We start from the raw sequence: 27,400 nt of genomic DNA, 5'->3' as shown, positions 1-27,400 counted from the left end.
TATACATTAGTAAGATATTTGACAACAAAAAACAACTCAAAAAAAAAAAAAAAAAAAGCCAGCAACGACAACCCTGCCCCCCAAAACAAACAATCAGCAGAGCGCTGAGACAATTTTCTCTTAATTTTACAAAATTAAAAGATATACTTTCTCATCGTCAAGCTGGAGTTTGCTTGACTTTTTTTTGCCTTACAGTGCAATTTTTCTCCAGAAACCAGAAAGCTAAAACAAAACAATAAAAAGCCATCATATCACAAGTGTACTTAGAAGATGAATGCAAATTAAGAGTAAACTGCTCACTAGACTTTACATACTGCATGACGTATGTCGTTCTGTTCCGTACAATTATACTCCTTCTAGGCTCTTGAAAGAGCTTAAATAGTAGTGTAGGTTTTGCTGTAATTGGTCAGCTTGATCTTCTCTGGGAAAATAATGTTCACTGAAAGGTCCTCTCCAGTCTTTGATTTCATGAGGCAATTCTTCTTCTTGTGCAAAAGGTGACTATATTTAGCATTGGCCAGCCACATCTCACATTTTGAGAAAAACACAATCCCGGTTGTGCCCAGCACAACGAGACATGTGAGCAGGCCCAGAACGACGAAGCAGATCACTTGGCTTCTACTGAGAAAGGGGTCCATGTGCTGTTGAATCGTTTCCTTCATGGTGATCTTCAAGACCTCTTGTTCCTGGTGATGCATGGCTTTGTGAGGCCTGCTGTAACCGTGTGCCTGCCTCCTGCCTTCCTTCGCTGCCTGCAGGCTCGCATTTCTGTTGGGACGGTCGCAGGCTTCCCCCACAAATTCTGGTTTACATGTACACTGGAAGCCTCCTTGGGGATGCTCGTGGCATGTTCCCCCATTACCACAGGGGCTGCTGCCGCAGAACACCTCACGACTACTGCAGGACGCACCGGTGAAGCCAGCAGGGCAGCGGCACCTGAAATCTAAGCCAACGTCTGTGCAGACTCCTCCATTTTTGCATGGGTTGGGCTCACAATCGTCTACATCTATTTCACAAAAATTACCAGTGAAGCCAGGAAGACACAGGCAAGAGGCGTAAGATGCAAAACCATTGCCATCCACACAAGTTCCTCCGTTCTGGCAGGGAGAGCTAAGGGTAGAACACAAAAACAGGAGAAGTTCAGAAAAAAAAAGCGGAAAATTAAGAATCTGGTATGAAACATCCCATTGCTATATCATGCTATTTTCAATACATAAATCTCTTAGAATACTAAAAAAATAACAACAACAAAACACCCTGCACGTTGTACAACATTTCAAAAGTACACACACCAAGTAATAACATCTTCTGTCAAATATTTCTGAAATTCAAGTCGCTGCCCTACAATTCCTCTGAACCTCCTGGGACCAGCCATATTCCCAATGGTGTCACAAATGAACGCAAGTGGAAAGGGATGTGACTGATTGATGCTGTGTATGTGATTTCACTGAAAGCCACTATGAATCATTTAGAACCAGGGAATGCGAGGTAATTTGTGACACATATGCTAACACGTCTGCTCCCGGAGGTCAACTGCAACAGAGTTAACTCAATAATATTTACAAAATGATGAGTTAACAGGAGCATGAGTAACTGAATCAAAAAAAATGGAGAGACGAAATGACAACCCAGAGATGTCAAAAGCAAAGTGGTATAAAAAAAAAAAAAAAAGGCAAGGATGGATTTAATACAAGATATTAATATAAAACACCACCCAAAACAATATCAGTATAAACCCACAATAATATACTTCATTAAAAGCACATACTGGGCCAGATTTTCAAATCTACGCCCGATTTTTATAACATGCGCGTGCAGCCGCGCGCATGTTATAAAATCCGGGGGTCAGCACGCGCAAGGGGGTGCACACTTGTGCACCTTGCACGCGCCGAGCCCTAGGAGAGCCCCATTGGCTTTCCCCGTTCCCTCTGAGGCCGCTACATGCAATAATACAAAAAAATAATAAAAATCGGAGCGGCCTCAAAGGTAACTTTCCTTTCACCCCCCCCCACCTTCCCCTCCCTTCCCCTATTTAACCCGCCCCCCAGCCCTACCTAAATCACCCCCTACCTTTATTATTGAAATTGCGCCTGCCTCTGGCCATGCCCCAGCCCACTCTGGACCGCCCACACCCCGCCCCTTTTTTCGAGCCTCGGGACATACTCGCATCCCGGGGCTTGCGCGCATTGCCGAGCCTATGCAAAATAGGCTCGGCGTGCACAGGATGGATTTAAAAGGGTTACACGCGTATATTACGCCCATAATCCTTTTAAATTTCACCCCACTACATGCAATAATACAAAAAATAATAAAAATAAATATTAAAAAGTGTTCCAACGTGGCCATATTTCAGCAATTTGCTTGAATCAAGGGAAAAAATTTAAATATATGATAAATATGAAAAGCTACAGAAAAAAGGTTAATCCACCAGAGTCACTCATGCTCCATATGGTATAACTCAGCTTTCCAAATGTTTATCACAATCACCTAGTTTCTCCTTTGCTTCACCTATAAAAATAGAAATTTGAGAAGTATAATAAGGTGTCTGATCTAATTTAGTAACCATCCTCCAAATATCTTTTAATGTGACTTCATCAGGCATTAGTATTTCAAAATTATTAACAGATGAAACCAGGTGGCCCAGAAGGGCTACAGTCAGATAAAGCAATATTATCCTGCTCGATATTTAAATTTAAAGAAGGATTCTGTTGCATCTTAGAAGAACTTAAATTTAATAAAGACAAAGAGTTAATATCTGAAATCAAACATAATACAGAAGGCTGAGGTAGAGGTTGAACCTTGCCTGGATTTCCATACTACCATCCAATCCTGGCAGATTTCCTAAATGCAGAACACGATGATCCATTGGCCCTCTGATCGTTCCTTGAATTGGAGAGGAGGCAATAACTTTATTGCACAATCATGATTTTCTGACGGTTGTTTGGTCAATAATATTCCCTCACATAGATTACCTGAATAGCCTTCTTGTAGGCTTACCTAAGACTACTTTACAGCCTATTCAACTTTTACTCAATGCCGCCGCTGGACTTGTTTCATATACGAAACAGACCGAACACATTTCACCTATCCTCTGCAGGATGAATTGGTTACCTGTGTTTGAACGTATTAAATTGAATACAATCAAGATGATTTTAAAACTGCTTAATGCAGATACCTCTCATTGGTTGAATGCATTGCTTCAGATCTATAAACCTACTAGAGAGCTTAGATCATCGCAATTAAGTTTGTTAGATGTTTCCTCTGTGTGACAAGCACGTTTATTTTTCACAAGAGAGACGTCCTTTTCAATTGTTGCTCCGTCCTTATGGAATCTTATTCCATTCGAATTACACTCTCTGGATAATGAAAAAAAGTTTAAAAGATTGCTGAAAGATTTCCTACTCCATCATGCTTTTAATATTTTTTGAAAAATGTGATAACTCTATGAAGGCCAGAAGTTTAATTCCAATTCTGGGACACCCAGATTGAGTTTCGCTCCAAGGCATGATGTATGGTACATCTCCATCTTGTAACATCTTGATGGAATTTGTATGAACATGCGTGAAATTGTGTGGTTTCTATGAAATTTAATGATTGTTGATAATGACAGTTGTTTGTCAAGTGTTCTTTTTTTTTTTTTTTTTTAATATTATGTATGTTTCTTGTAAATCGCCCAGACCTTGTTTGTGTAGGGCGTTTAATAAATTTTAATAAAAAAAACAAAACAAAAAAACAAACAACTACTTTTCTTCCCCATTAACTGAGCAAGCAAGCAAACAAACACCGACGGCGCCAGCCGTCCATTGCTCCTACCATGTTACAGAGGCCGGCCAATGGCACCGATAGTCCCTGTCACATGGTATGGGCAAAGGGCCACCGGTGCCATTTTGTTTACTGGCAGCCGACAGCCCGAGAGTGGGAGACCCGGGACCCCTGCTGGACCACCAGGGACTTTAGGCAAGGGTTTTTTGTTTTTTTTTTGGGGGGGGGGGGTCGGGAGGGTAGGGGATTGTAATTAATGAAATCTGAAGGGTTGGGGTGGGCTGTTGTTTTTTTCAGTTCGGGACAGCCAATAAAAAAATTGGCCCAAATCGCGGGAAACGAAGTTTTCTGTGGCGGGCCAATAACGAAGGCTGAACCAAAAAGGTTCAACTGAATCACATCTCTAATGTGCGTACAAGTCGGGCCGGTACACGCCACACGGATGGTAACAGCCACCTGGACATGGGCGCACCTGCCACTGTGCGCACAAATGAAAAGTTCCAAAAAGGGGCGAGGAAATGGGCGGTACATTGGCGTTCTTGGATTTTATCTTAAGGATTTACACAATAATTTTATGCGCACAGGCGTGCTTAACTTTGCTTCTGCTTTGGAGGACGTGTAAGTAATAAAATAAAGACAGACAGCTTGGCAGGGTTTTAAAGGCCGGGGCTAACAGGGGAGAAGGGAGGCTATTAAACTAAGGGGGGGGGGGTTAAAAGACCTATTCCTTACCTGGGGGAACTAGGAACGAACTGGTAATGGCATCCGCCTGCGTGTCTTTTAAAATCCTCCCCATTTATGCAGTAGAAGCAGCCTTTGCGCACATAGGCGCGCGTCCACTTAAAACTGTGAACGCATGTAAACACGTTCAGGCTATTTTATAACATATGCGCATATACACATGCACGTTATAAAATGGCCGCGTACCTGGGCGCTGGCCGATCGACGGGCGCACGTGTTCCCGCGCACCTGTTTAAAAAAGTTACCATCCCTGACTTTTTCTCTTCCTGGTCAGGGCCGGTGGAAGCATTAGGTGGACTAGGCAGCCGCCTAGAGTCCCATACTTTTGGTGGTGGTGGTGGCAGTGGCAGTGGCAGGACTATGGCAATTGTTCCTCCTTGTTTTTCCTGCCCATGTGGGGGGCCGCATGCGTGGAACAAGCATGTGTATAAGCCCGCACGGCCAGAAGAAAGGAGCAGGAGGCAGAGCCGTGTTTGCCCGTGCAGCCAGAGGAACGGAGCAGCGTCAGCCTTCTTGACCCGAAGAATGAGGAAGATTCCCATCGCTGCACGAGACAAAAGGAGGAAACTCCTGATTCTTGTGCATTCTGGAGGGGGAGAAGAGTGAGTGAATGTGTGTATCTGAAAGAGGGAGAAGGGTTTGTGTGTGTGTGTGTGTGTGTGTGTTAGAATGAACATGTGTGCGAGTGTGAGAGACAGTATGTGTGAGAAAGCCTGTGTCAGAGTGAGAAAGAGTATGTATGTGAGCGAGTCTTTGTGTGAGAGTGTGTGTGTGTGAGTGAAAATAGATATGAGCATGAACATGCATGTGTTAGAGGGTATGTATATAGAAAAGCAAGAGAAGAAAGAGAGTGTGTGTGTGTGTGTCACATTCCCACCCACCCTTGACATCCAGAACAATCTTAGGGTGACTGGAAATCAAAAGTTCCCTTCCCAGATATGGAGAGTGAGTGATTTTTTTTTATAATTATTTCTTTTAATTATTTAGTGTTATTGATATGTTTGCTGTTTTGAAATATGCTACTGGTGTTTTGGAAATTTTTTAAATATTTCAAAATGTTTCATTTATTCATTTAATATCCTGCCTTTCCCACAGTATGAACACAATAAATATAATCAATCACATTACCCCAACCAACACCAAATATAATCCCACAGCAATACAATGACCATCATAAATCAATAACTGTCCCCCACCCCTTCCTGGTAAATCAATCCCAACAACAGCAATATAACTCTTTTCTTCACTCCATGACAAATTCCATGATTAAATCTAATAATTGGAAGTTATTCTATTCATCAGCTGTTTTGAAATATTTTCTTTTTATTGGTAATACGGTTAACTACTATAACTGATGTTTTATATTTCTTGATTTTGTTTTATGAGGCATGGTGATATTTCTGTTTTACATTGTTGCACTGCATACAGTGTCTAGCTTGTTCTGGTTGTCTGCACGTTTCTATTTATACTTCACGGTCTCTTTAGTCTGTATTTGGTGAGGATCTGTCTGTGTTCTGAAGATGTGACTAAAGTAAGGTATTCTGCTAGTGTTCAGGTTCGATGTGGGGATCTATAGCACCTTGACTTGTTCTGCTTTACTAATAGGAGGAATATTGGTGTTTTACAGCCTGGCGTAATATTTTCCGTGTTGTCTTTTCAAAGGTGGGGTTGTTGCTGTTTGAAAACTGGCAGTTAGTGCTGCTTTGATATGGGAGGTTTGCTATGCTGTACTTGTAATTCAATTTGCTCCTGTCTTTTTGAGGGCTAAGCCCATAGCCAGCACATGTTACAATAGGTCAAATATTATATGGGCTCCAATAGGGTTTTCTGATTGGCCCCACATCAGTGCATGTAAGTATAAAATACATGTTGTTGTGATATTTTACCTCAGAAGACTGTATTTTGAATGTCCCTTTTCATGAAAAATCTGTTATAAATGCATATAGGTGAATTTTCAAAAGAGTTACACATGTAAAAGTAATACATACCAATTTTCAAAAGTCATTTACTCAAGTTAAGTGCACTTAACATGGGAAAAACCTATTGACGATTCAATGGCATATATTGTAGCATTTTTCAAAACCCACTTACATGGGTAAAGTGCATTTACACAAGTAAAACCCAGTTTTAAGCGTGTAAATGCCTTTGAAAATTAATTTTTAATTGTATGTGGGGATGGCTGGGGAGGAGGGGGGAGCACAAGGCTGTAAGGTTCGCCTAGGGTGCCTAATACCTTTGCACCAGCCCTGCCCCCGACCTGAACATATCCTCAGGAACACTGCCTACAAATGTGGCTTAAAAAGTCTCCACTTTGAGGAAGGACAACGATGGTAAAATGCTTTTTTCCCCTGTGTCAATCGCTTTGGAAAATTGTCCTCTCAATTTAGATTGGGACACCAAATGGAGATGGGCAATTGCTGGGCAGCAGAGAACCCTTGCATGACGACCTAAAGAGAAATTCATTGTACTGCAGCAGAAAAATACATGATCATCGTTAGAGATTGGTTTTTTTTTTCTCTTTCTGGTGTAAAGACATTTTGGTCAAATAAAGTTAAATGGTACACTGCCTGGGAAGTCAGCAGTTTTGCTTGCAATTTTCCATTTAACTTGCATTGACAAACAGTGGGAAAGCTACAATTCTCATTGCACTGCTGGTTTCACATGTGAATGCTCTTTTGAAAGTGTAGACCAAACATATATCTGGAAACAGAAAATATTTACCGTGACTTATAGCCTGTTATATCACAATATTGACTGAAATTTGCACACCACGGGAAGCTGACTGCATAAACACAATTCTTACAGCCTGAGACTAAGAAGTACAGGAAAACAGGATTTTTTTTTTTTATCCATGCTGCAGAAGTGATGTCCCCTGTGTCCCCCCCCCCCCCCCCCCCGTAGGATTTACAATACATAAAGGAAATAAAACAACTTTAATACAGTATAATGAGTAAATATGATGTAAGATTACCCCATTTGCTGTACTATGTTAATAACAATAAACACACGCACCAAGTTTCAAAGCAGGCATGCGTACATAAATCTTGCTTTGAAAGTTATCTCTCTAAATTTAGCTGCGTACAATTGCACCCGCTCTTATGTAAGGGTAAAATTTTCAAAACTGCAGAAGAATGCGTGTTAGTCCAAAACCTGAGCTAACCTTGTCCCCAAGAATACCTCTACTCAGTTTGGATAAACTTATACCTGAAAAGACAGTATGTGTGGGTACATTTATCTGCATAATCAGCCCAGGAAATGTAAAAGGTTGTCTGTGCAGGTAAAGCATTGTTTTTACCTTCAGGAAGACATTTGAAAATGGCTCTTGTAATGCAATATTTATAATTAGTAATTGGTAAAATGGTAAATGTATTGTTTGTTTGCCTTTATCAGAATAGCCCCGATATTCAAAGTGTGTTCAGCGCTATTTAGCCAGATAAGGGGGACTTACGCAGCTAAGCAGCTGCCGCTGAATATGCGCCTACATTCAGCGGCCGCTGCTTAGCCGTACAAATCCCTGATATGGCTAAAAGTTACACGCACAGAAAGAAGGCGTGTCCTGGGCGGATCGGGGGTGGGGCAAGTTAGCCGCACAACTTGTATAGCTACCTACTGATATTCTGAGTTAGCGGCATAAGCATATATGTACGTTTCGACACTCCATGCAGCAAGTCTAACCTTAACCAGGTAGACTTATCCAGATAAAATGGTGACTTTCAAACTGGCATGCATGCACACGTTTATCGGCCCTTGCCCGGGTATGCGGCCATTTTATAACATCTGCGCGCATGTTATGAAACAGCCAGGCCGGGTGCACATGTGTGCCAAATTTTAAGTGGAGGTGCGCAAATCCTGCTTCCACCACGTAAAATTGGGGAATTTTACGAGGGGCACGTGCAGATTAGGGATGTGCAGGCAAAAAGTTTTTGTTGCGTACGCGATAGGTATTCGTGGGGGGTCAATTCCGTTTCATGCGGAAGTATGGAGAATTCAATAAGTTGTCGATCTGTAAATACGTTACTACTAAATTAACTACAACCCCCCACCCTCCTGACCCCCCAAGACTTACCAAAACTCCCTGGTGGTCCAGCGGTGGGGTCCGGGAACTCACTCACACCCTTGGTGCTAGTTTCATCACGGCGCCGATAGCCTTTGTCACAGGGGCTACCCGGTGCCATTGGTCAGCCCCTGTCACATGGCCATCGGCGCCATCTTGTGCTCCTACCATGTGTCAGGGGCTGACCAATGGCACCGGTAGCCCCTGTGACATAGTATGGGCAAAGGCTATTGGCGCCATTTTGAGTCCTGGCGTCAGACGGCAGGTCGCTCCGGGACCCCCGTTGGACCCACAGGGACTTTTGGCCAGCTTGGGGGGGCCTCCTGACCCCCACAAGACTTGCCAAAAGTCCAGCGGGGGTCCGGGAGCGACCTCCTTGCACGCTGGCCGTCCGATCCCAATACTCAAAATGGCACCGATCGGAAAGGCACCGATCGCAAAGGCGATCGGCGCCATTTTGAGTATTGGGATCGGATGGCCAGCGTGCAAGGAGGTCGCTCCCGGACCCCCGCTGGACTTTTGGTGTTTCATCCTCATTATGCCAGTGCCTCCGACACTTCTGTTCACACACACCCTAGCTACCAGCATTTTCTTCAAGAATGTGAGATACTGGGACTGGAGGAATTGTCAGCAGAAAAAGGGGAGGTGATATTGCTCCTGTATAGGTCCTTGGGGAGACTTCATTTAGAATATGGTGTCCAACTCTGGGCGGGGAGTGTTTTTGAGAAGCTGAGCATTTAAGAACATCGTTAAAGAGCATATGAAGATTGGATGGAAAATCCCCCTGAAGCAGAACGCAATCGAAACATGGTCATGTCGGGGTGATGTACAGTTTTCGACATTTAAGCTAAGTAAGTACCGGTTATGAATGTTGCTCCTGGACTTGAACAAATTTTTTGCAGTAAAATATTTTCCTCCCCTGAGGCCTCTTTCATGACTTTTTATAATTAACAAAGAAAAAAATATAAAAAAAGAAAGTTACTTGACTCGAAGTGAGCAAGAGAATTAAAGTACAATAAAGTTGGACCAGAGGTCGAGGCAGCTTGTAAAAATTGACTCTTTGAGGTCATGAAGGTCCTACAGATTACCTGTTAAAATCTAGAAAATTTCTCCACTGGGGTTTTGTTGGTGTATGTGTGATTTGTCCAACTCTGGAGCCCATACCTTCAAAAAGATATAAACCAAATGGAGTTAGTCCAGAGGGTGACTCCTAAAATGGTCAGTGGTCTTTGTTTTAAAGCATATGGGGATGGACTTAAAGATTTGCACCCTGGAGGAAAGGTGAGATAAGGGAATATGATAGGGACATTCAAAGCTTTCCATGCACAGGAGGTGAGCCTCTTTCAACAGAAAGGAGACTCTAGCACAAGCGAGTCATGCGATGAGGCTGAAAGAGGGTAGATTCAGGAGCAATCTTAGGAAATATTTCTTTATAGAGAGGGTGGTGGTTGTGTGGACCAGCCTTCCAGCGGAGGTGGTGGAGACAAAAAACAGTATCTGGAATCAAGAAAAAAAATGAGATAAATACAGGGGATCTCTAAGGAGGTGATGGGAATTATAATGCTAAATTATCTGGATGGATGGGAAGACTAGATAGGCCATTCAGACTTTTTCTGCCATCATTAGTCTATGTTTCTATGGAGGGTGAAACGTCCTTTCACCAGTGGATTATAAAGTGTGGCAAGCACGTATGTTTTCTTTTCTGCCAGAGGTTTCAGTCTCTCTTGCAGTTGCTTTTGCAAGTGGTCCACAAACTGTAACACCTCTGCTTCCATTCCCTCTTGCTCACAGAAGCCCTCTAACTTTTTCTCCAGAATATTTACTTATAGGGATAATCCTACCCCGAGTGATGCTTCTAGAACACAAATCCTGCTAGTTTCCTGCACTTCTCTATCAGATCCTCTAGGACCCCACCCAAGAGCATCCTCAATGTCAGGTGTAGCAAGTGTGAAAAGAAACAGATACCCTGAAAGCTCCCATCGTCTATTGCCTTTACCATGTTTGCACCACCGTCTGTCAAAAAGAAAAATGCCTAAAGACTCTTCTCTCTTCATTCTAGTTGCCAACCCTCCAGCATCTTTCTTATGGCTGGTAGAACATTACGTGAGGTATGATGGCTCTCCATCAACTGCACGTGCATAAAAGCCCATCTGCACCTGGTGCTCTATCCCTGCTAGAGCTGCTGCCTACCTCTACCTCAACCAGGTTCCACCAGTGTGCCATGAAGGAGAGAGAATCATGAATAATGTTTGCGCTAATCCAGATATTGCTCGTGAAATGCACTCTACTCCTCTGCCTTAGCCTGCCGCACCTGTATGACTATGGCACCGGTTATAGAGGGTGGAGATTTCCTTCCTACTAATCTAGTCCTGGATGGAACTTTGCAACTGGGGCCTAGCAGATGCTTAAAGCCCACATTCTCCACTACCTGCAGGGGATGGTCAGTCATTTCCCTGTTGCTCCTCATTAATACTTTAGATGCTGCCTGCCTCTTGCACCAGGACAGTGCTACAGGTACCACCCTCATTTCCTCTATGGTAGATTGCTGCACAAACCATGGCAGGGGGCTGCTGGCCTGCCACCTGACTGGTGGAAGAGGCCATGGGATCAGCTTGGGTGAATGTTTTCCCTTTTTCAACCCTTTTCTACTGATCTTTGCTTTCACTAGGATGCCAATGATGTAGGGTGCTGTTTCTGCAGGTGATGCTGCATTCCAGCATTTGTCAGATGCCCCACTTGCTTCCCTCGACTGACATCCTTACTACACTGAATAAAATGCAGGTCCTCCCTCAGATTAAAGTGCCTCCAGTTCAGGGATATCTTCCTTGTTCTCTTCTCTGCATTCATTGGGGCTGAAACTGGAGCTGAGGTTGAAGATGAACCCTGAGGAAAATACCAGGGGCATTACTCACACTCTCTACCTGTGCTACCTGCTCTTCCCTACCACTGCCAATATAATCTGTCTCCCCCATCACCACTCTGGAGGTTAAGACACTACTGACTATCCTCCCATGTAAGATTCTTCCTCAGAATCAATTGGTGAAAATACTGCTTTTGAGGCAGTGAATGCAGTAATCTTAGAGGAGTGCATTTACGCTGCTGATTTTGGGTGCTACACTTCTGCTTCCCATGCTCTGCTAATGCCAACCTCGGATTGCTCTCCCACCTTTTCCCTCTCCTCAAAAATACAAGAGAGGAACAGGTGCTGGTGGCACATGCTCTCCAAAATTTCAACTGCTTCTGCCTTGAGTTGCCAGTACTTTCCACTCCTGCCATTCTACAGCTAAATAAAGTCTCTTTTCAATTTAGGTGCAGGACTAGTGCCTTTTTTATTGCTGCTACTAGACTGGGCTGGATCTGCTTCAATTCCTCTGCCCCTGACATTCCCTCCTCTCCCTTTTCCTGACATGATGAAATTTGTTGATATGCACTGCCTACTAGAGGTTGGATATTATAAATGAATTTGATACTGTAACTGTACCTCCATTCATAGTATGAAGAACTTTCTGTCTCTCACACACACACACTGTATGTGTGCACACAGTAATGACTGTCTGATTCCACACAGAAAAAAACTGTTAATTAAACAGAACCAAAAAGAATGGCAGCCTAGTAAGACTCTTCATTTCAGTTTGCCAGTGTACTGTGCTCTCCTCACTATCCAGAGACAAAAAAATCTCTAGCAATTCTACAATCTCCACACTGTCTCCTACCCTGACTCTTCCCCCAATGAAGAGAAAAATCAATATCAGCAGCCATGCATTGCCCCTGTCTTTTGGCACAGTGAGACCACTAGAGCAGAGGGAAGATCAGAAGCAGCTCTTTACCAGGGCCAAATCCAAAAGTTTTTAAACGCTTTTTAAAACTATGGGAGAGCTTCGACAAAACACGTTTTTTTCTGCCAACGACTGGAGAGAAAATTCAGACTGCTTCTTGTACATGGTCAGACTTTATAGTGGGAGTAGCTCATAAGAACATACGAAATTGCCATGCTGGGTCAGACCAAGAAATTGCCAGTGTACTGTGCTCTCCTCACAGTGTCATTTGATCTAGATAGCAGCTAAGTTATTTAAAAAGATGCTGCACTGTGATTTGTCCTCTGGCTGATCTCATTACCAACTTGTCCTGACTGAGTTCGGACAAGGCTGTAATCTCACACAGTTGAGAGTTGGTTGCTATTGTTACCTCCATATCTCCACCTGTTTATTTACTACATCTCAGCCATAGACTTGAATGGGAAAAATAAATTAATGAGATGAATACGTTTTGTTTCATTTGTGAGACCCCTCCATTTCGGGTGCCCATGAATGAAACAAATATGGACTCATTTGTTGTCTTTTACTCATTTGTTTTAAACAAATGCACATTCCTTTGAGCAAATTTAGATGCCTAACTCCCAAAGCCAGGTACCTAAACTCTTTGAAAACTGACCTCTAAAATTAGGTGAATTTTCAGCTGAGAGCTTAGGTACCTAAATTCAGCTGAAAGTCTCCCTAAATTTAGGTCCCTAAAATATAATAATCTACATTAGATGTGGTAATATGGCCAATCGTGGCTTAAGAAATAGACAAAAGAAAAAAGGCGACAGATTCTGACTGTTCCTTAGGTGTAGTTTATTTACAGTCAGAAAACCAGAATCAAACAAATAGTACAGCTCATCTTAACTTCAGGTAACATACAATCCTTAAACAATAGATCTCTTCCTACTCCCCAGGGCCTGTTTAACCCTTCTAGACCCTGAATTCTTATACTTTGGTGAGGGGCTCCTCCTTCACCAAGGATTCCTTGTGGAGTCTGGATCTTAAGGAGGATTGGGCGGGACAGGTGTGCCCAGTCCCTTAAGATAGTCTGAGCTAGTTTTCTATAGACTCTCTCACATACCTTCCCCCTCAGCTCAGCCGTATATGAACGAGTCCCTAGGGTCACCTCTCTGGACAGGAGATCTGCATTGATTGTTTCCTTTCCTGCCCTGTGTCATATTTTATACTTGAAAGAATGTAGGGCCAGAAACCACTTCATCACCCTCATATTGGACTCCTTACTTCTATTTATCTATTGAAGCAGTTGGTGGTCTGTCATGTGCATGAACTGCCATCTCAGCAGGTAGTAGTGCAAGGCCTCTAAGGCCCCCTTGACTGCTAAGGCCTCTTTCGCAACTGTTGAGTAACACCTTTCCTGAGGCATTAGCTTTTAACTAATGTATGCCACAGGATGTTTTTGACCATCATTCTCTTGGACTAAATCGGCTCCCAAGCCTACTTCTGAGGCATAGGTCTGCACCGTGAATGGTTCAGTGAAGTCCAGGCTTTTCAGAGCATATCACATCTTTCAGAGCCTGAAAGGCCTTCTCTGTTTCAGCTGACCACTGGACCTTCTCTGACACTTTCTTCAACAACCCTCCTGTGAGAGGCTCTGCCTTCTCTGAGTAACTGGGAATAAATCTTCTGTAGTAGCATGTGTTGCTTAGGAATGTTCTCAATTTCACTCTTGTTTGAGGCACTATCACCTGGGTGACTGCCTCAATCTTCTGGGTCTACAGATGGACCTTGCTCTTTCCCAGTGTGTAATCAAGATACTGGACTTTTTGCCCTCCCAACAAGCACTTCTTTGGGTTGGCCATCACGCCTGATTTCTTCAGACTGGTTAGCACTGCCTGGAGTTGGCTTACATGTGTCTTCCAATCTGGGCTGTACAACACGATGTCATCCAAGTAGGTGGAAATACACCCCTTGATGTGGGCAGAGCAGGCAGTCAATCAAGTGTTAAAATATTGAGAAGGCACCATGGAGTCCAAATGGGAGGATGGCAAACTAGAAAAGTTCTCCTGCTGACAAGAACGCAGTCTTCTCCTTCACTTCTGGCATGAGAGGTACCTTCCAATACCCTTTGGTAAGGTCTAGGGTAGAGATGATTTGGGCTGATCCCAACACTCAATCAGCTCATCCACTTGAGGCATCGGGTTTGCATCAAGTTTTGAGACCTCGTTGACCTTCTTAAAGTCAATGCAGAACCTTATACTCCCATCTGGATTTGGCACCAACACTAAGGGTGAAACCAATAACTGTTAGACTCCTCTAACTCCGAGCTGGAGATTTCCTTCACTTCAGTTTCAATGATGCAATGCCTGACCCCAGGAATCCAATAGGATCATTGCCATACCACAACTCCAGGAGATGTAATGATGTCATGCTGCACAAGGTGGGTACGACTTGATAAGTTCGAGAAGATCTACATGTTTTGCTTTACCAGCTGCTTTAAGTCCGAAATGAACTTGGTCCACTTCAGGTCTGACCTCTAGACCAAAATTTTCTTCTTTTATCGCTCCACATTCCTGTGGCAACCCACTTGTTCAGGAGGTTTAGCTGGTAAATTTGAGTTTTGTTTATCTGGCTGGGCTGTTTTGTAATCCATGGGCCCTGTTTTCTTCAAAACTTCATAGGGTCCTTGCCAATGGACTAACAACTTACCTTCCAAATGTGGGAGGTGGACAAGGACATGGTCCCCTAGCTGGAATACTCTTTGGACAGTGGGGCGATTTTAAGCTCGGACTTGGGTACCCTGAGCCTTTTCTAGGCATAGGTGGACCACCTCCCCAGCCTTTTTTAGGTAATCCTGTACTCAGAGAATGTAGTCAGTGAGGTTCTGTCTGGGATTACCTTCATCTTCCCAAGTCTAATGAGCTATGTCCAAGATTCCACTCTGTTCTCCTCCCATATAGTAACGCAAAAGGGGAAAACCCCATCAAGCTCTGTGGTATTTCGTGGATTACGAACAGCACATAGGATAGCAATGCATCCCAGGTCTTCATTTACAAAATGTCCTCAATATTAATTTGAGTGCCTGATAGAAGTGCTCAACAAGGCCATTGGTCTATGGGTAGTTTACTGAGGTATGCAGAGTTTTTACTTTGAGCAAGGTGCAGAGTTGTTTCATTACCTTGGATATGAATGGGATTCCCTGATCTGTCAGGATCTCCTTGGGCAGCCCAAGTCGTGAAAAAACCTCCATTAGGGCAGTCGCCACCATCAGGGTCTTCATAGTCCATATCAGAACTGCCTCCAGATATCTTGTGGCATAGTCCAGAATGACAATGAATAAATACTTATTTTCTCAAGCAGATCTCTCTAATGGCCCCACAAGGTCCATGCCCATCCTTTCAAAAGTGGTTTCAATTATGGGTATGAGAGGTGCCACCCGTACACCAGCAAGCTTTATCAGTTGGCTGGTAGGGCAGGATCAGCAATACAACTGGACCTGTTTATGTAGGCCTGCCCAATAGAACTGTGCTAATATTTTCTCGGGTCTTTTCCTCCTTGGGTGACCCCTTAGAAGGTGGCTATGGACAAATTGCATGGCATTCTGGTGATACAGTTTAGGAACTAGTTGTTGTTCTATCAATTCCCCCTGCACGCTTCCTTTGTGACTCCGTAGAGTAGGTCCCCTTTCATCACAAATTAAGGAGGACTAGGATCTGTAATCTGTGCTCCAGGGATTTGCTTTCTGTTCATCTTCTATATATGCTCCTGGGTCCACTTAAAAGGACTCATACTCCCTCTGGGCCTGCCTGCAGCTACCCAGGTCACCCTCCTTTTCCCACTCAAAGGGGTTAGGTAAACCATTCTGGGTGGGTTGCTGTTCTTCCCCTGACTTTGACCCTTCCTCCTCAGCTGCCTCTAAATTAACAGCATAACTATATTTGTCCTATTGGTGTTGCCTCTAGAACTTAGGAGTCTTAGAGTCTTTATAAAACATATCTGGATCATCCAAAGTTCTGAAAAATCCAATTCTTCAGTGTTGTGGCTGGACAAACCTGTTGTGACCTAATTCCAGAGGCTCTTAAAATTTGGCCAGTCCCGTCCTATCACCACAGAATAGGATAGCCAAGGAAGAATTCCCACCTCAATTTTGTCTTGGCTGACCATGGTCTTTAGTTGTACCCGGCTTGTTGGATACTGATGTTGGTCCCTGTGGATTCATGGTTTTTGAGAATTGACAAGAGCCATAAGATCTGTCACAAGCCAGCCCTAACCACACGGCCAGCAGTGACAAGAACACGCAGTACAAGCTGGAGGATCCCCCTATCCGCAGCACTGGAGGGGCAAGAAGACCTAACTGGAGTTGCAAGATGTCCTAACTGTGGTACTAGTAGGAACCGCAATATCCACCATAGCTGAGAAATGATCCATCCTCAATATCAGCAGAAGCAAGAAGACCCAGCATGTTGACAGGAGTCATAATACCTGGTACAGACCAGGAATCACTCACTCATAGAAGCCATAAGGAACCACAAAACCCAGGATCGGGTGATCCACGACCCATGGCGCAGAAGAGGAAAAAAAATAGGGTTTGTCAGGGAGTTTCCTACCTGTTCATTTTGGCAGATTTACATTGTGTAGTTATACATGTAAGGGTATATACATAACTTTACAGCATGATTCAAACATATAAAGGGAATTCACATGTCAAAATAGTCTAATCAAACAATCTGATTAGGCAACTCCTTTTTTCCCCTTGGCTCAGAAATCCTCTCTAAGCAGGAGAAATGCACCACCTGTGATATTTTGATTCAGGCCTAACATGATTAAAGAATCTGATAATTACAGAGGCCAGTTTTCAAAGGAAACTGGTCTAGTACAGGGGTAGGCAACTCTGGTCCTTGAGTGCTGCAAACAGGCCAGGTTATCCACAATGAATATGCAATGAGATATATTTGCATACAATGGAGGCAGTGGGGCGGATTTTAAAAGCCCTGCTCGCGTAAATCCGGGCGGATTTACGCGAGCAGGGCCTTGCGCGCCGGCGCGCCTATTTTCCATAGGCTGCCGGCGCGTGCAGAGCCCCGGGACGCACGTAGGTCCCGGGGTTTTTCGAAGGAGGCGTGTCGGGGGCGGGACCGGATGACGCGGTGTTTCGGGGGCGGGGGCGCAGCGTTTCGGGGGCGGGGACCGAGGCGTGGCGCCGGCCCGGGGGCGTGGTCCAGGCCTCCGGACCAGCCCCTGGGTCGGAAGACGGAAGACGGCACGCCAGCGGACTGCTGGCTTCTCGCAGACGTAAATCTAGGGACAAAGGTAAGGGGGGGGTTTAGATAGGGCCGGGGGGGTGGGTTAGGTAGAGGAAGGGAGGGAAAGGTGAGGGGAGGGCGAAAGAGAGTTCCCTCCGAGGCCGCTCCGATTTCGGAGCGGCCTCGGAGGGAACGGAGGCAGGCTGCGCGGCTCGGCGCGCGCAGGCTGCCCAAAATAGGCAGCCTTGCGCGCGCTGATCCAGGATTTTAGAGGATACGCGCAGCTATGCGCGTATCTTATAAAATCCAGCGTACTTTTGTTTGCGCCTGCTGCGCAAACAAAAGTATGCGATCGCGCTTTTTTTAAAAATCTACCCCAGTGCATGTAAATCTCTCTCATGCATATTGTGAAATCCTGACAACCTGGCCTGTTTTCCTTACTCAAGAACTAGAATTGCCTATCCCTGGTTTAGTAACTAAGCAGCTACCTGGGTAAATTCCCCAGACTGAAAAAGCTGCGCTCCCCTCCACAGCTGAAAGTACATACGCTGTGGATACCCTTACATGTATAACTATGGTCGTGGCAAAAAGGGACAGGCTTAGGGCAGGGAAGGGAAAAGTAGACTTGGAAACTTCATTTTGAAATCCTGAGGCATACTCTGTTGCATAAAGCTTGCATCTGCTGTGTCTGCTGGCTTGGAATTTTTACAGTGAAATTTCCCTTTGAAATTAACTTACGGGTCTGTGGATACCAGCAGGTTATCCACAAGGCTTGAATACTGTCCCTGCTTTGGCCAAGAATGTGCAGAGGTGCTCTTAAAGTTACCAAAAAAAAAAAAAAGACACCAGCCGGGTTTGATTTGTAATGCGCATCATTAAGATGACGCCATTCAGAAAAGTGAATGCAAAATACAGATATGCAGAAGTGCAACAGTACAATTAACCTAACTGAAAAGTGATATCTGAAATCAATATTTACCTGTTGATGAAACAAGGTCCTCTTTTAAGATGGCAATGGTTTCCTCTAAATCCCTGGGCACACAAACAAATGTATCCACCATCTCCTGTCTCTATGCAGGTTGAGTTGTCAGCGCAAGGCTTTGCAGAGCACGGATGAACATCTGCACTGACAGAATGCACACATCTGCGTTACTCTCACAGCAAAATTTTAACACAAATATGGACTGATGTGAAAAATCATCTCAGAATGATGTTATACATAACATTACAAAATCTCATTGTTGCTAAAACTTCACAGTATGACCTTAATTTTAAATGCATTCTTCTTGTAGTCCCCTTTACCAAGCTCTTCAAAATTAAGTGTGCAATCAGAACATTGTGGAGGAAAGTTACCATTGCACAATGCAGCTGGAAAGACAGCAAACGCTACCAGCAATCACAGAACATGGAGAAAAAGTGAGAAAGGATGTGAAAATGGACAGGAAACAGAGAGTAAACTAGACCAGAAATTGGCACTCAACAGCCATCAAACTTCATACTTGTGCTTGGTGAAAAAAAAAAAAGCGAAAGAAGATAAAAGGTTGAGATTTATGAGTTAGGAGAATGTAAAGAATTATTTGCAAACAGGGGACAGGAAATTTCTTCCAATTTAGTGAAGAACCTTCTCTGCTTGTATCAAATCTCCTTACAGGCCGATACAGAACAGTGCGCTCAGCCGAGCACACCCTTTAGCTCCCGTTTCGCCATGCATTTTTGACGCGCTATTATTACCCCTTATACCGTAAGGGATACTAGCGCGTGGAAACTGCGCGGCCAACCCCGCCGAAACTAACAGCACTCATCACATGCAAAATGTATGTTGATGAGCCTATTGGTTAGTCACCCGAAATACAGAAAGTAAAATGTGCGGTCAAGCCGCACATTTTACTCTCAGAAATTAACGCCTGCCCAAAGGCAGGCGTTAATTTCAGAAAGTACTGGGCAAGTGTACAGAAAAGCAGAAAAAAAACCCCCTGCTTTTCTGTACACCCTCCATCTTAATATCATAGTGATATTAAGTCGGAGGCACCAAAAAAAAAAAATCTGCCCGCGGCCTGGAAAACGGACACTCAATTTTGCTGGCATCTGTTTTCCAAACCCGTGGCTGTTAGCGAGTTTGACAAACGACACTGGTAAAATTAAGCTTCGGTTGTCAGACCCGCTGACAGCCACCGCTTCCGCCAATAAGGAGGTTCTAGGGATGCGCTACTGACCCTAGCGCCTCCTTATTAATGCCGGCACTAATTTAAATACTGAATTGCGCGTGTCGGGAGAGCGGGCACTCGCCTCTGAGTGCCCGCTCTCCCACAGTTTGTCTTTTTTTTTTTTTTTTTAAATCGGCCTGTTAGTAAGTATGAACTTCAATACTTTACTAGGGAAAACCAGAAAAGAAAGTGTATAGATTCAAAAGCGACAAAGACTAATGTGCATGGGATAGACACATGGGAACCAACATAAAACGGGAGACGAATTATAAAAACATTTGAAACTAGGGAGCAGTAATGCCAATCATCAAGGCTTCAACCTTGCTTCCATTCGCACATCTTTTGTATACATTTGTAATTCAATCAACTTGTAAAAATCTGTCTATATACCGTATCTCACATTTACCTCAGGCTTGGATCTTAGTTGGCTACGTAGTTTGTAGGAAGATATGAATGTCCAGATAGGGGGGAGGTGAAGGGGCTAGGAGAGAAGCACTTTTTTTTTTTTTTTTTTTTTTTTAAGTAGCTGGGATGCAGCCCCGGGGTTAATAGATAATTAAATGTACTGTAATGCACACTGTTCAGTGATATCTCATTATTGTGGAGAACAAGCAGCATCTGCAAAATTAACACCATACTGCAGCAGTCCTGCCTCAGAGTTGTGCCAGGTCAGAAGCGAACCAGTTTCCCTCTGTAGTCAGGACGGGAAGAAATAAGATTTAAAAAAAAAAATAAAATAAATTATATATATATATAAAAAAATCCACATACGATAAAGCTGTTGAATGCAAAACTGTGGCCTTAAATGGAAATGTTCACCTAGTAAAAGGACTTCTGTCATAGAGACTTTAAACTAGAAGTAATGGAAGCAGTGATTTGGGGAGGGGGGGGGTGGTCATTAAAAAAAAAAAATAATAAAGTAAGTAGATGATTTGTAAGTGCAGCAAGTTCCTCGGGTGTTTTACAGTCTACTGACAAGGGGGGGGACACCAAAATCAAGCCTTAGCGGACTTCCAACACCAGGTGGAGTGCTAGTCTCCAGTTTTGTTTTGTTTTTTTTTTGTTCTGCTGAATCCATGTGACTACAAAAAAAAGAAAGGACTAGCAAACCTGTGTCACAAAGGCTGCCCACCCATCCTTCCTGGCAAATGCACTGCCATGGCTTAGTACAGCTGCCATGCAAGCAGCCTGGAAAAGGCATGCACCGGTTGCAGAGAATCCCTTGCCAGCCAGGCTGACACCTGAAACATACAAAATGAGGGATTTTTTTTTAATAAGCTCGTAAAAAAGCGTGATTTGCATAATGCAGGAAGAGTACTAATGAAATATTCTAAATAATTGCTATTTATTCTAATGTCATGAACGTCGCCAGTGCTACAATTATTAGAATATTTCGTTAGAGCTCTTCCCACATGCTGCAAATATTGATAATAATTACTCTTTCAAAATGTAAAATTGGAAAACCAATGTAAAAATGTATCTTAAAATGAATTAGCCTAGAGAACTGCATAAACAGTCCTGAAACATTTTCTGGATTTATCAAGATAAAATAATAGTTCTGTCATCTAGATGCAGGCGTGTCCTACTATTTATTTTATTTAGCCATTTTATATACGGTCGTTCCAAGTGAAGATCACAACGGTCTACATCATGACATAAATATTATTGGTAATTTCGGTGGTCATCCACACATCACAGCCTCATATTGAACATTTAAATTTGCAAAATGCACCCCAGTACTTTGTTTAGTATTATATCAGTAGCTTTACTGTTTACCCTCCGTAAGGGTGCATTTTTAGCTTTCCATCTCATTACCTGCACTCTCCAGGTGTTTCACAGAATCCATTTACAGAGTGACATCCTGGTCTGCAATCTATTCCTACACAGAAAAAGATGGATACAGGTGCAAAAATATAGAGTCTTAGGAACAGCAAGCAATATACTTGATCTATCTCGCAGTATTTTCGGTAATATATCATGCAGTGCAAATCATTTACAGCAAAGCTTGTTGAGATCATCTTTAAACCAGCTGGAATAAATGTGAGCGGATTTGCTTCCATTTGAGGAATGGAGCGAAAGAGAAGTTTGGATATTTATTGGGGGGGGGGGGGGGGTTCCCCCAATATAAAATGTAAAAAGGAAAAAAAAAAGTCATAATAAGTTCTGACCAATACTGCCTGGTAACTGCACCACTAATTTTAAATCCAGACCTTTCCTTACAAATCACAAAAAAAAAAAAAAAAAAAAACTGGGCTCATGACCTTCCAGCCCTGCCAGCTGCAGGACATATTGCAGTTGTTTTAATTATGCCTCCATGAAATACTGTTACTCTCTTTAAAGTGCAGGTGGGACAGGATGAACAAACACATCAGTCAATGTAACGTTTTCAAGTACAGTGTTTGCTATTACCTGAACTAAAAATAGTTGCTAATAAAACTGTATTAAACATTTATGGAAGACATTTATTTAGTCCACCCCCACCCCCAAACACACATCTGCATGCCATTTAGGCTCATCATTAAAAATATAAAACAGTGGAGCCCTTTTCACTTTTGAATACAGTCTTCATTAATTAAAATGTTGCTCCCAGATCGAACAGACTGATGGTCCATTTTCTAATTCAGTCACGTAAACTTTTCCAAAACATGCTTAATATAGACAAATAATTTCTAAATGCATCACGGACAGCAACGGCAAGACTACAACCCAGATAAGATACTCAAAAGAACTCAGATCTAGGGTCTGAGGTTTTTATATTTTAGAAAGGCTCTATTTTATAACAATAGCAGCCAATGTGGAAAAAAAAAACTCAACATAAAATATTTGCTTAAAAGATAAGCGCAAATTAATTAACCAATCGCACACAGACAGGAGCTATCGGGAATTGTACCGCACTATTATTAACCCAGTGCTTCACTTATGTTCAGGAATGCAGATGGTTGCATCAAACATATTATGGAAACACACGTGACAGGTATCCTTGTGTTTTAATTAAGTGCAGTAAGTGTGAAAAGTTATTTATAATAATGAAGTGTGACGGCAAAAAGAGAGCCCTAAAAGTGGCAGTTAAAGCCTAAGGATCCAGTAAATGAGGGGAGCTGATAAGTCCAGCACCGTCGGCTACAGCTACCGCAATAACAATATAATATTCTGACCGACCAAACCCAGAGGCAAGTAACTGAGCACCGAAACTAAGACATTGTCGTGTGAAGGTGTCGAGCCTCTTTTCAGTGCCAAAAACAGCACAGTCGAAGCGGTGCAAATCAATGTTCTACAAGAAACATAATTACCGAAGTACTGTACATTCAATTCATCATCTCACCTTGGGAGGCAGAGACAGGAAGGGAAAATAAAAGCCAGCAGAAAACACAGGCAGCTTGGAAATCCATCCCCAGGTAAGTTCAGCGAAGGGCAGCATTTCCCATTGCGCCTGAAATAACGTGCTTTATAAGAGATGCAGTAAAGGACGCTGCCAGCTTGCCAGGACCTGCGCCCGCTCCTGGCAGCGTGCTCAGTAGTTGCCTCCTTAGCTTGAGTGAGGTTCCTCGCTGTGGAGCAGATGCGCGTCAACTATTCAGTGCCCTGTTACTTAGCATTAAAGACATCCAGGGCCAGCTAGGGGGAGGCAGTGCGCTCGCCATGGGGTGGCAGCTTCATGGGCTGGGAGGGGGTGGGGTGGAAGCAGCGCCCGGACCTCCCCGCCTCGCACGCTGATCGCGTGCGGCAGGCGGGGCAGGCTGCCGCCCTTGGCATCTGATTGGTTTCTCGCTACTCCACGGAACCAATCAGACGTGGGAGGTGGAAGACGGCCGCCATGTGCTGAAGGGGACAGAGCAGAGAGGATGGGGCGGGTAGTGAGAGACGAGAGCAGCAAAGCGGAGAAAAGGGGGAAAGGTATCAGCAGGAAGGAGGAAGAAATGGGAACATCAAGAGGCGGGCAATTTCAGAGAAAACAATAAAAAAAAAACAAAAAAAACCCCCAGCACTGGTCTCATTAGAAATAATTTCCGATGATGCCCTTTTACCTAAAACTTCTTCCTGAGGGGCAGCATGCAAAACCTCATGCAGGCTATGGATTACTGATGTATTGCAGTCTTATGTCTTGCATGAGATTATATTAGAGAATAGGAGGGGGCTTTCGCAGCCCTGCGACTCCGTTAGGGAGCAGGGCACAATTGGGCGGGTAAGGCAAGGTAGGCAGGGCCAAGCGGGAGGGAGGGAAGGGAGTAGAAAAGGGAGAGCCAGCACGGGCAGCCCCTCCTTTTCGTCCTGTGCAGAGCTGCTTCATCAGCTTCAGATCACCTCTAGGATCAAGCAACTTTACCTCCTTGCACGGCTGTGCTATATCAGTTTTGCTTCCCGGCTCCTCGTGCTCCAGCGCTGCCGAGCCCGGCCGGGGTGGCTCCTCTCTCAGCAGGGCTGTGCTGTAACAATTTTGCTTTTACTTTCACTTTGCCTCCAGCACGGCTGTGCTGTAAGAGGAGCAGATCAGCCAAAGGAGCAGGAACGATTTCTTTGATTACATCATTGGGTAAAGTACAAAAAGTTTGTGGCTTATAGGCAAAATGTTGAGAATATTAATGGTAATTTTGTGCTGCTAAGGTCGGGAAGGTATGCTCACCCCCCTCCCCCCTTTTGCATTGAACTGGCTCTGCATTACCAGTACTTTATTTAATGAAAAGGCTTTGAATGCATGGCTGCTTCTGCCTGGAATGTTATTTTATTTAAGGAAATGCCTTAGCACATGGCTGGTTATATATATTTTAACTATTATATATTTAGTGAAATGCCATGGGCACATGGCCACACTTTACCTGTTATTATATATATAGTTTATGAACTCATGGCTGGCTTTCAGCACAATGCTTGCTCTGCATTACTGGTTGCTGTATTTATTGAAAGGGCAGCCAGTGCAGGGCTGGTTACCATTCACTTGTAGCCTTTTAAGAAACGCCATTGAAGGGGTCTGCACATGGTGAATGCATAGGTGGTTAGAGCACATGGCTGGCAGTAGCAGGCTTGGTAGCTCAGTGGTTAGAGCACTGGTCTTGTAGGCTTGCTTTACTTTAAAATCGACGTTTTCTATGTATTGCTTTACCCCTCGCTCTCTAAATTGCTAGGAAGTGGGCAGGCTTCATGTCTGCCATGCTACCTCAACAACCTGTGGATGTGCTTTGTTATACCTAAGTAATCTGACCAATTAAAAAGTAGCCAGCATCCCCGTAGTTGGGAATTCTGATGATATGTCTATGGGACAGCGGTACGGCATCTGAGTGCTCAGCCAGGTTAACAGGATGTTTTTTATATTAATCCTAAAGGTGATATTTAGTATTCGGTTATTATTTAAAGGGACAGCTGTCCCATGTGCACATTTATACTGAATTATAAGGGGTACGGGACCCTCAGCTTGATAGATATGATTTAGGCTGCGCAATGCAGCTCCTTACAAAGTAAATTAAAATATTAATAAAAGGTCAGCTTACATCTTAGCATGGTATTGTGGTTCTTATTGTAAGGGCTTGCCAGCAGCCATCTTAAAGTAGCACATGGCAGCGGCCATTGTTGGGAGGTCAGCACATGGCAGCGGCCATATTTAGGATCGCCACGAGCATATTTTGACTCCGGTGCCGAGATAATCCCAAATGAGAGCCTGGTGGTGTATCAAAAAATAAAATATTAAGACAAATTATTAAAGTCTGCTGATCAATTAATTGTGACTTTGTAATACAGTATTTACCAGTACAGAATGGCGACAGCGAGCCAGTGGTCATCGACCGCAGCTGAGTCCGCGACGCAGCATCAGCCCCCCCCCTTGAGGCAGACGGGTCAGCAGTGGGGCTGATTGAAGTTCCAAGCCGGCCCCAAAATTCAAGGCCTAGCAGGAAGACCGTAAGGAAGGGAAAACGTCAGAAGCAAATGGGTACTTCCAATCCATCATCATCATCACTCCGCTACAACTCCTCTCAATGTAACAGCAGCAACACCCATTCCTGCAGTTACAGCTATAAGTGACTTAGACCTGTTGCTGTTGGAGGTTAAGGAGCATGCTGCCGCGCATGGCACAGATTGGCTTAGGCAGCGCATGTCAGAGTTTCCCTCTCCGTCTCAGGAGCGCCCACCAAGCGACGAGCCTCAGCAAGATTCCACATTGATCTCCTTTATTCCAAGGAGTTCTGTCGGCAGCTTCTCGCAAGAGGAGCAAGCAGGGGCATTAGTCGGAAAGAGAAAGCGCCCGGCGGGCTTGAAAACGATTGCGGCCGGGCCCCACGGTGGCGATGGGGCGCCCACGCCGACATCAGGTTCTGGTACTGCCCTCGGCTCACTGGCTGCAGCTTCTACGGCTGCTAGCACTGGGACCACCTCACGTGACGTGGGACGAGGTAAGCCCCAGACTTGCAACCCTTTATCATCATCAGATTGCAGTGATACTGAGAGAGTGTTAGCCCAAGTCGCTTTGCTCTCTATTCCATTCTCTTAAAAGAGAGAGGAATGTGAGCCAAGGCAATTCGGCTGCTGTTGTCTGGGGTGCTAATCCGGTAACCGTGCCAGAGATCAGTGGGCAAACGGTTACTGAATCAGGGAGGCTACAGAGTATGCTGGCCACTCAAGGTATGCCAGCCTCACCCGCTATTCCGGTGACGCACTTACCAGCCAACACCCTGCCAGCCCCAGTTCAACCTACTTTGCCGCCTGTAGATGTAAATCCTCTTTTACACACTGCTAATTCGGCGGTGCAAATTCCAACACAGCAGTTGGGGAATGAGGTTTTATGTGGGGTTATGTCCTTAGCTCACAGTGTGCCAGACACAATAAAAGACAAAATATTGAAGAGGGAGTACATTGACATATTTTCCCTCCTTGTTACGGATATGGAAGTGGAACCCGAAAAAGGGGGATCCGCTGAGGCGAAAGATAAGAGGGCAAAGGTTGCCAAGAACATCCAAAATTGGACCAGGGCTTTCCATATTTTTTGTCCGTGATTGTGGAACATGAGCCTGCACATGCTCCCTTTCTCATAAGATACATGGACACCATCTTGACAGCACAAAGGAGGGGAGGGTGGGCCTGGCTTAATTATGACATTCGTTTTAGGAAAAGCATGGCCCATAACCCCGCCGTCTCTTGGCAACACAGGTTGATTGACCTTTGGCTAGATGAGATGACCCTACAGAAGTCCTCATGGGTGGAGAGAGCGGGTACATCATACAGTCATCCGAGGGGGAGGGGCCTATATCAAAGGGATGGATTTTCCTTTCAAGGTTCGGGGAGGCAGGACACGTGCAGGCAGTTCAATGCTGGCCACTGCACATGGAAAAATTGCAAATTCAGGCACACTTGCTCCACATGCGGTTTTGGCTCCCAGCCAGCCGCTCAGTGCCGTACCTCCAGGGATCAAAGGCAGTTTCCTCAGCAGCAGGTGGGACGCTCACCTGATTTCGCGAGCCCCAACCCCGGTCCGCGTTGAGGCAATGCGCCCGTGGCTGGATCGCTGTCCCTACCAAACTGAAGCGGAGCAAATTTATGCTGGCTTCCTGTATGGCTTCCGAATCCCTATTCAATCTATACCCCCTTTAGCGTTAGACTGCCCCCCCCCCGAGCAATGCACGATCACTGGCGATGCATGAGGAGAAGGCGGAT

The 27,400-nt window shown here is 44.3% G+C and overlaps 1 protein-coding gene across 2 annotated transcripts; it reads right to left on the bottom strand.

Annotated features, from left to right (window-relative positions):
- Positions 1-64: 64 nt before the first annotated feature.
- DLK1 (delta like non-canonical Notch ligand 1) lies at positions 65-24,219 on the bottom strand. Of its 2 annotated transcripts, none has more exons than XM_029597948.1 (5): positions 24,087-24,219; positions 21,578-21,641; positions 20,873-21,003; positions 18,538-18,679; positions 65-1,110 (listed from the first exon to the last, which is right to left on the bottom strand). In XM_029597948.1, the coding sequence occupies exons 3-5, from the start codon at positions 20,961-20,963 to the stop codon at positions 375-377; spliced, it is 969 nt and encodes a 322-aa protein (XP_029453808.1). In that variant the 5' UTR covers positions 20,964-21,003; positions 21,578-21,641; positions 24,087-24,219; the 3' UTR covers positions 65-374. The 2 variants fall into 2 exon arrangements, with proteins under 2 accessions (XP_029453808.1, XP_029453807.1); XM_029597947.1 differs by lacking the exon at positions 24,087-24,219 and adding an exon at positions 23,085-23,357.
- Between the last annotated feature and the right edge of the window lie 3,181 nt (positions 24,220-27,400).

Source organism: Rhinatrema bivittatum, chromosome 4 (genome assembly GCF_901001135.1).
Source record: "Rhinatrema bivittatum chromosome 4, aRhiBiv1.1, whole genome shotgun sequence".
In the NCBI taxonomy this organism is placed as follows: Eukaryota; Metazoa; Chordata; class Amphibia; order Gymnophiona; family Rhinatrematidae; genus Rhinatrema; species Rhinatrema bivittatum.
Note: the sequence above shows the minus strand (reverse complement) of the source record. Positions and strands in the feature narration are given on the sequence as shown.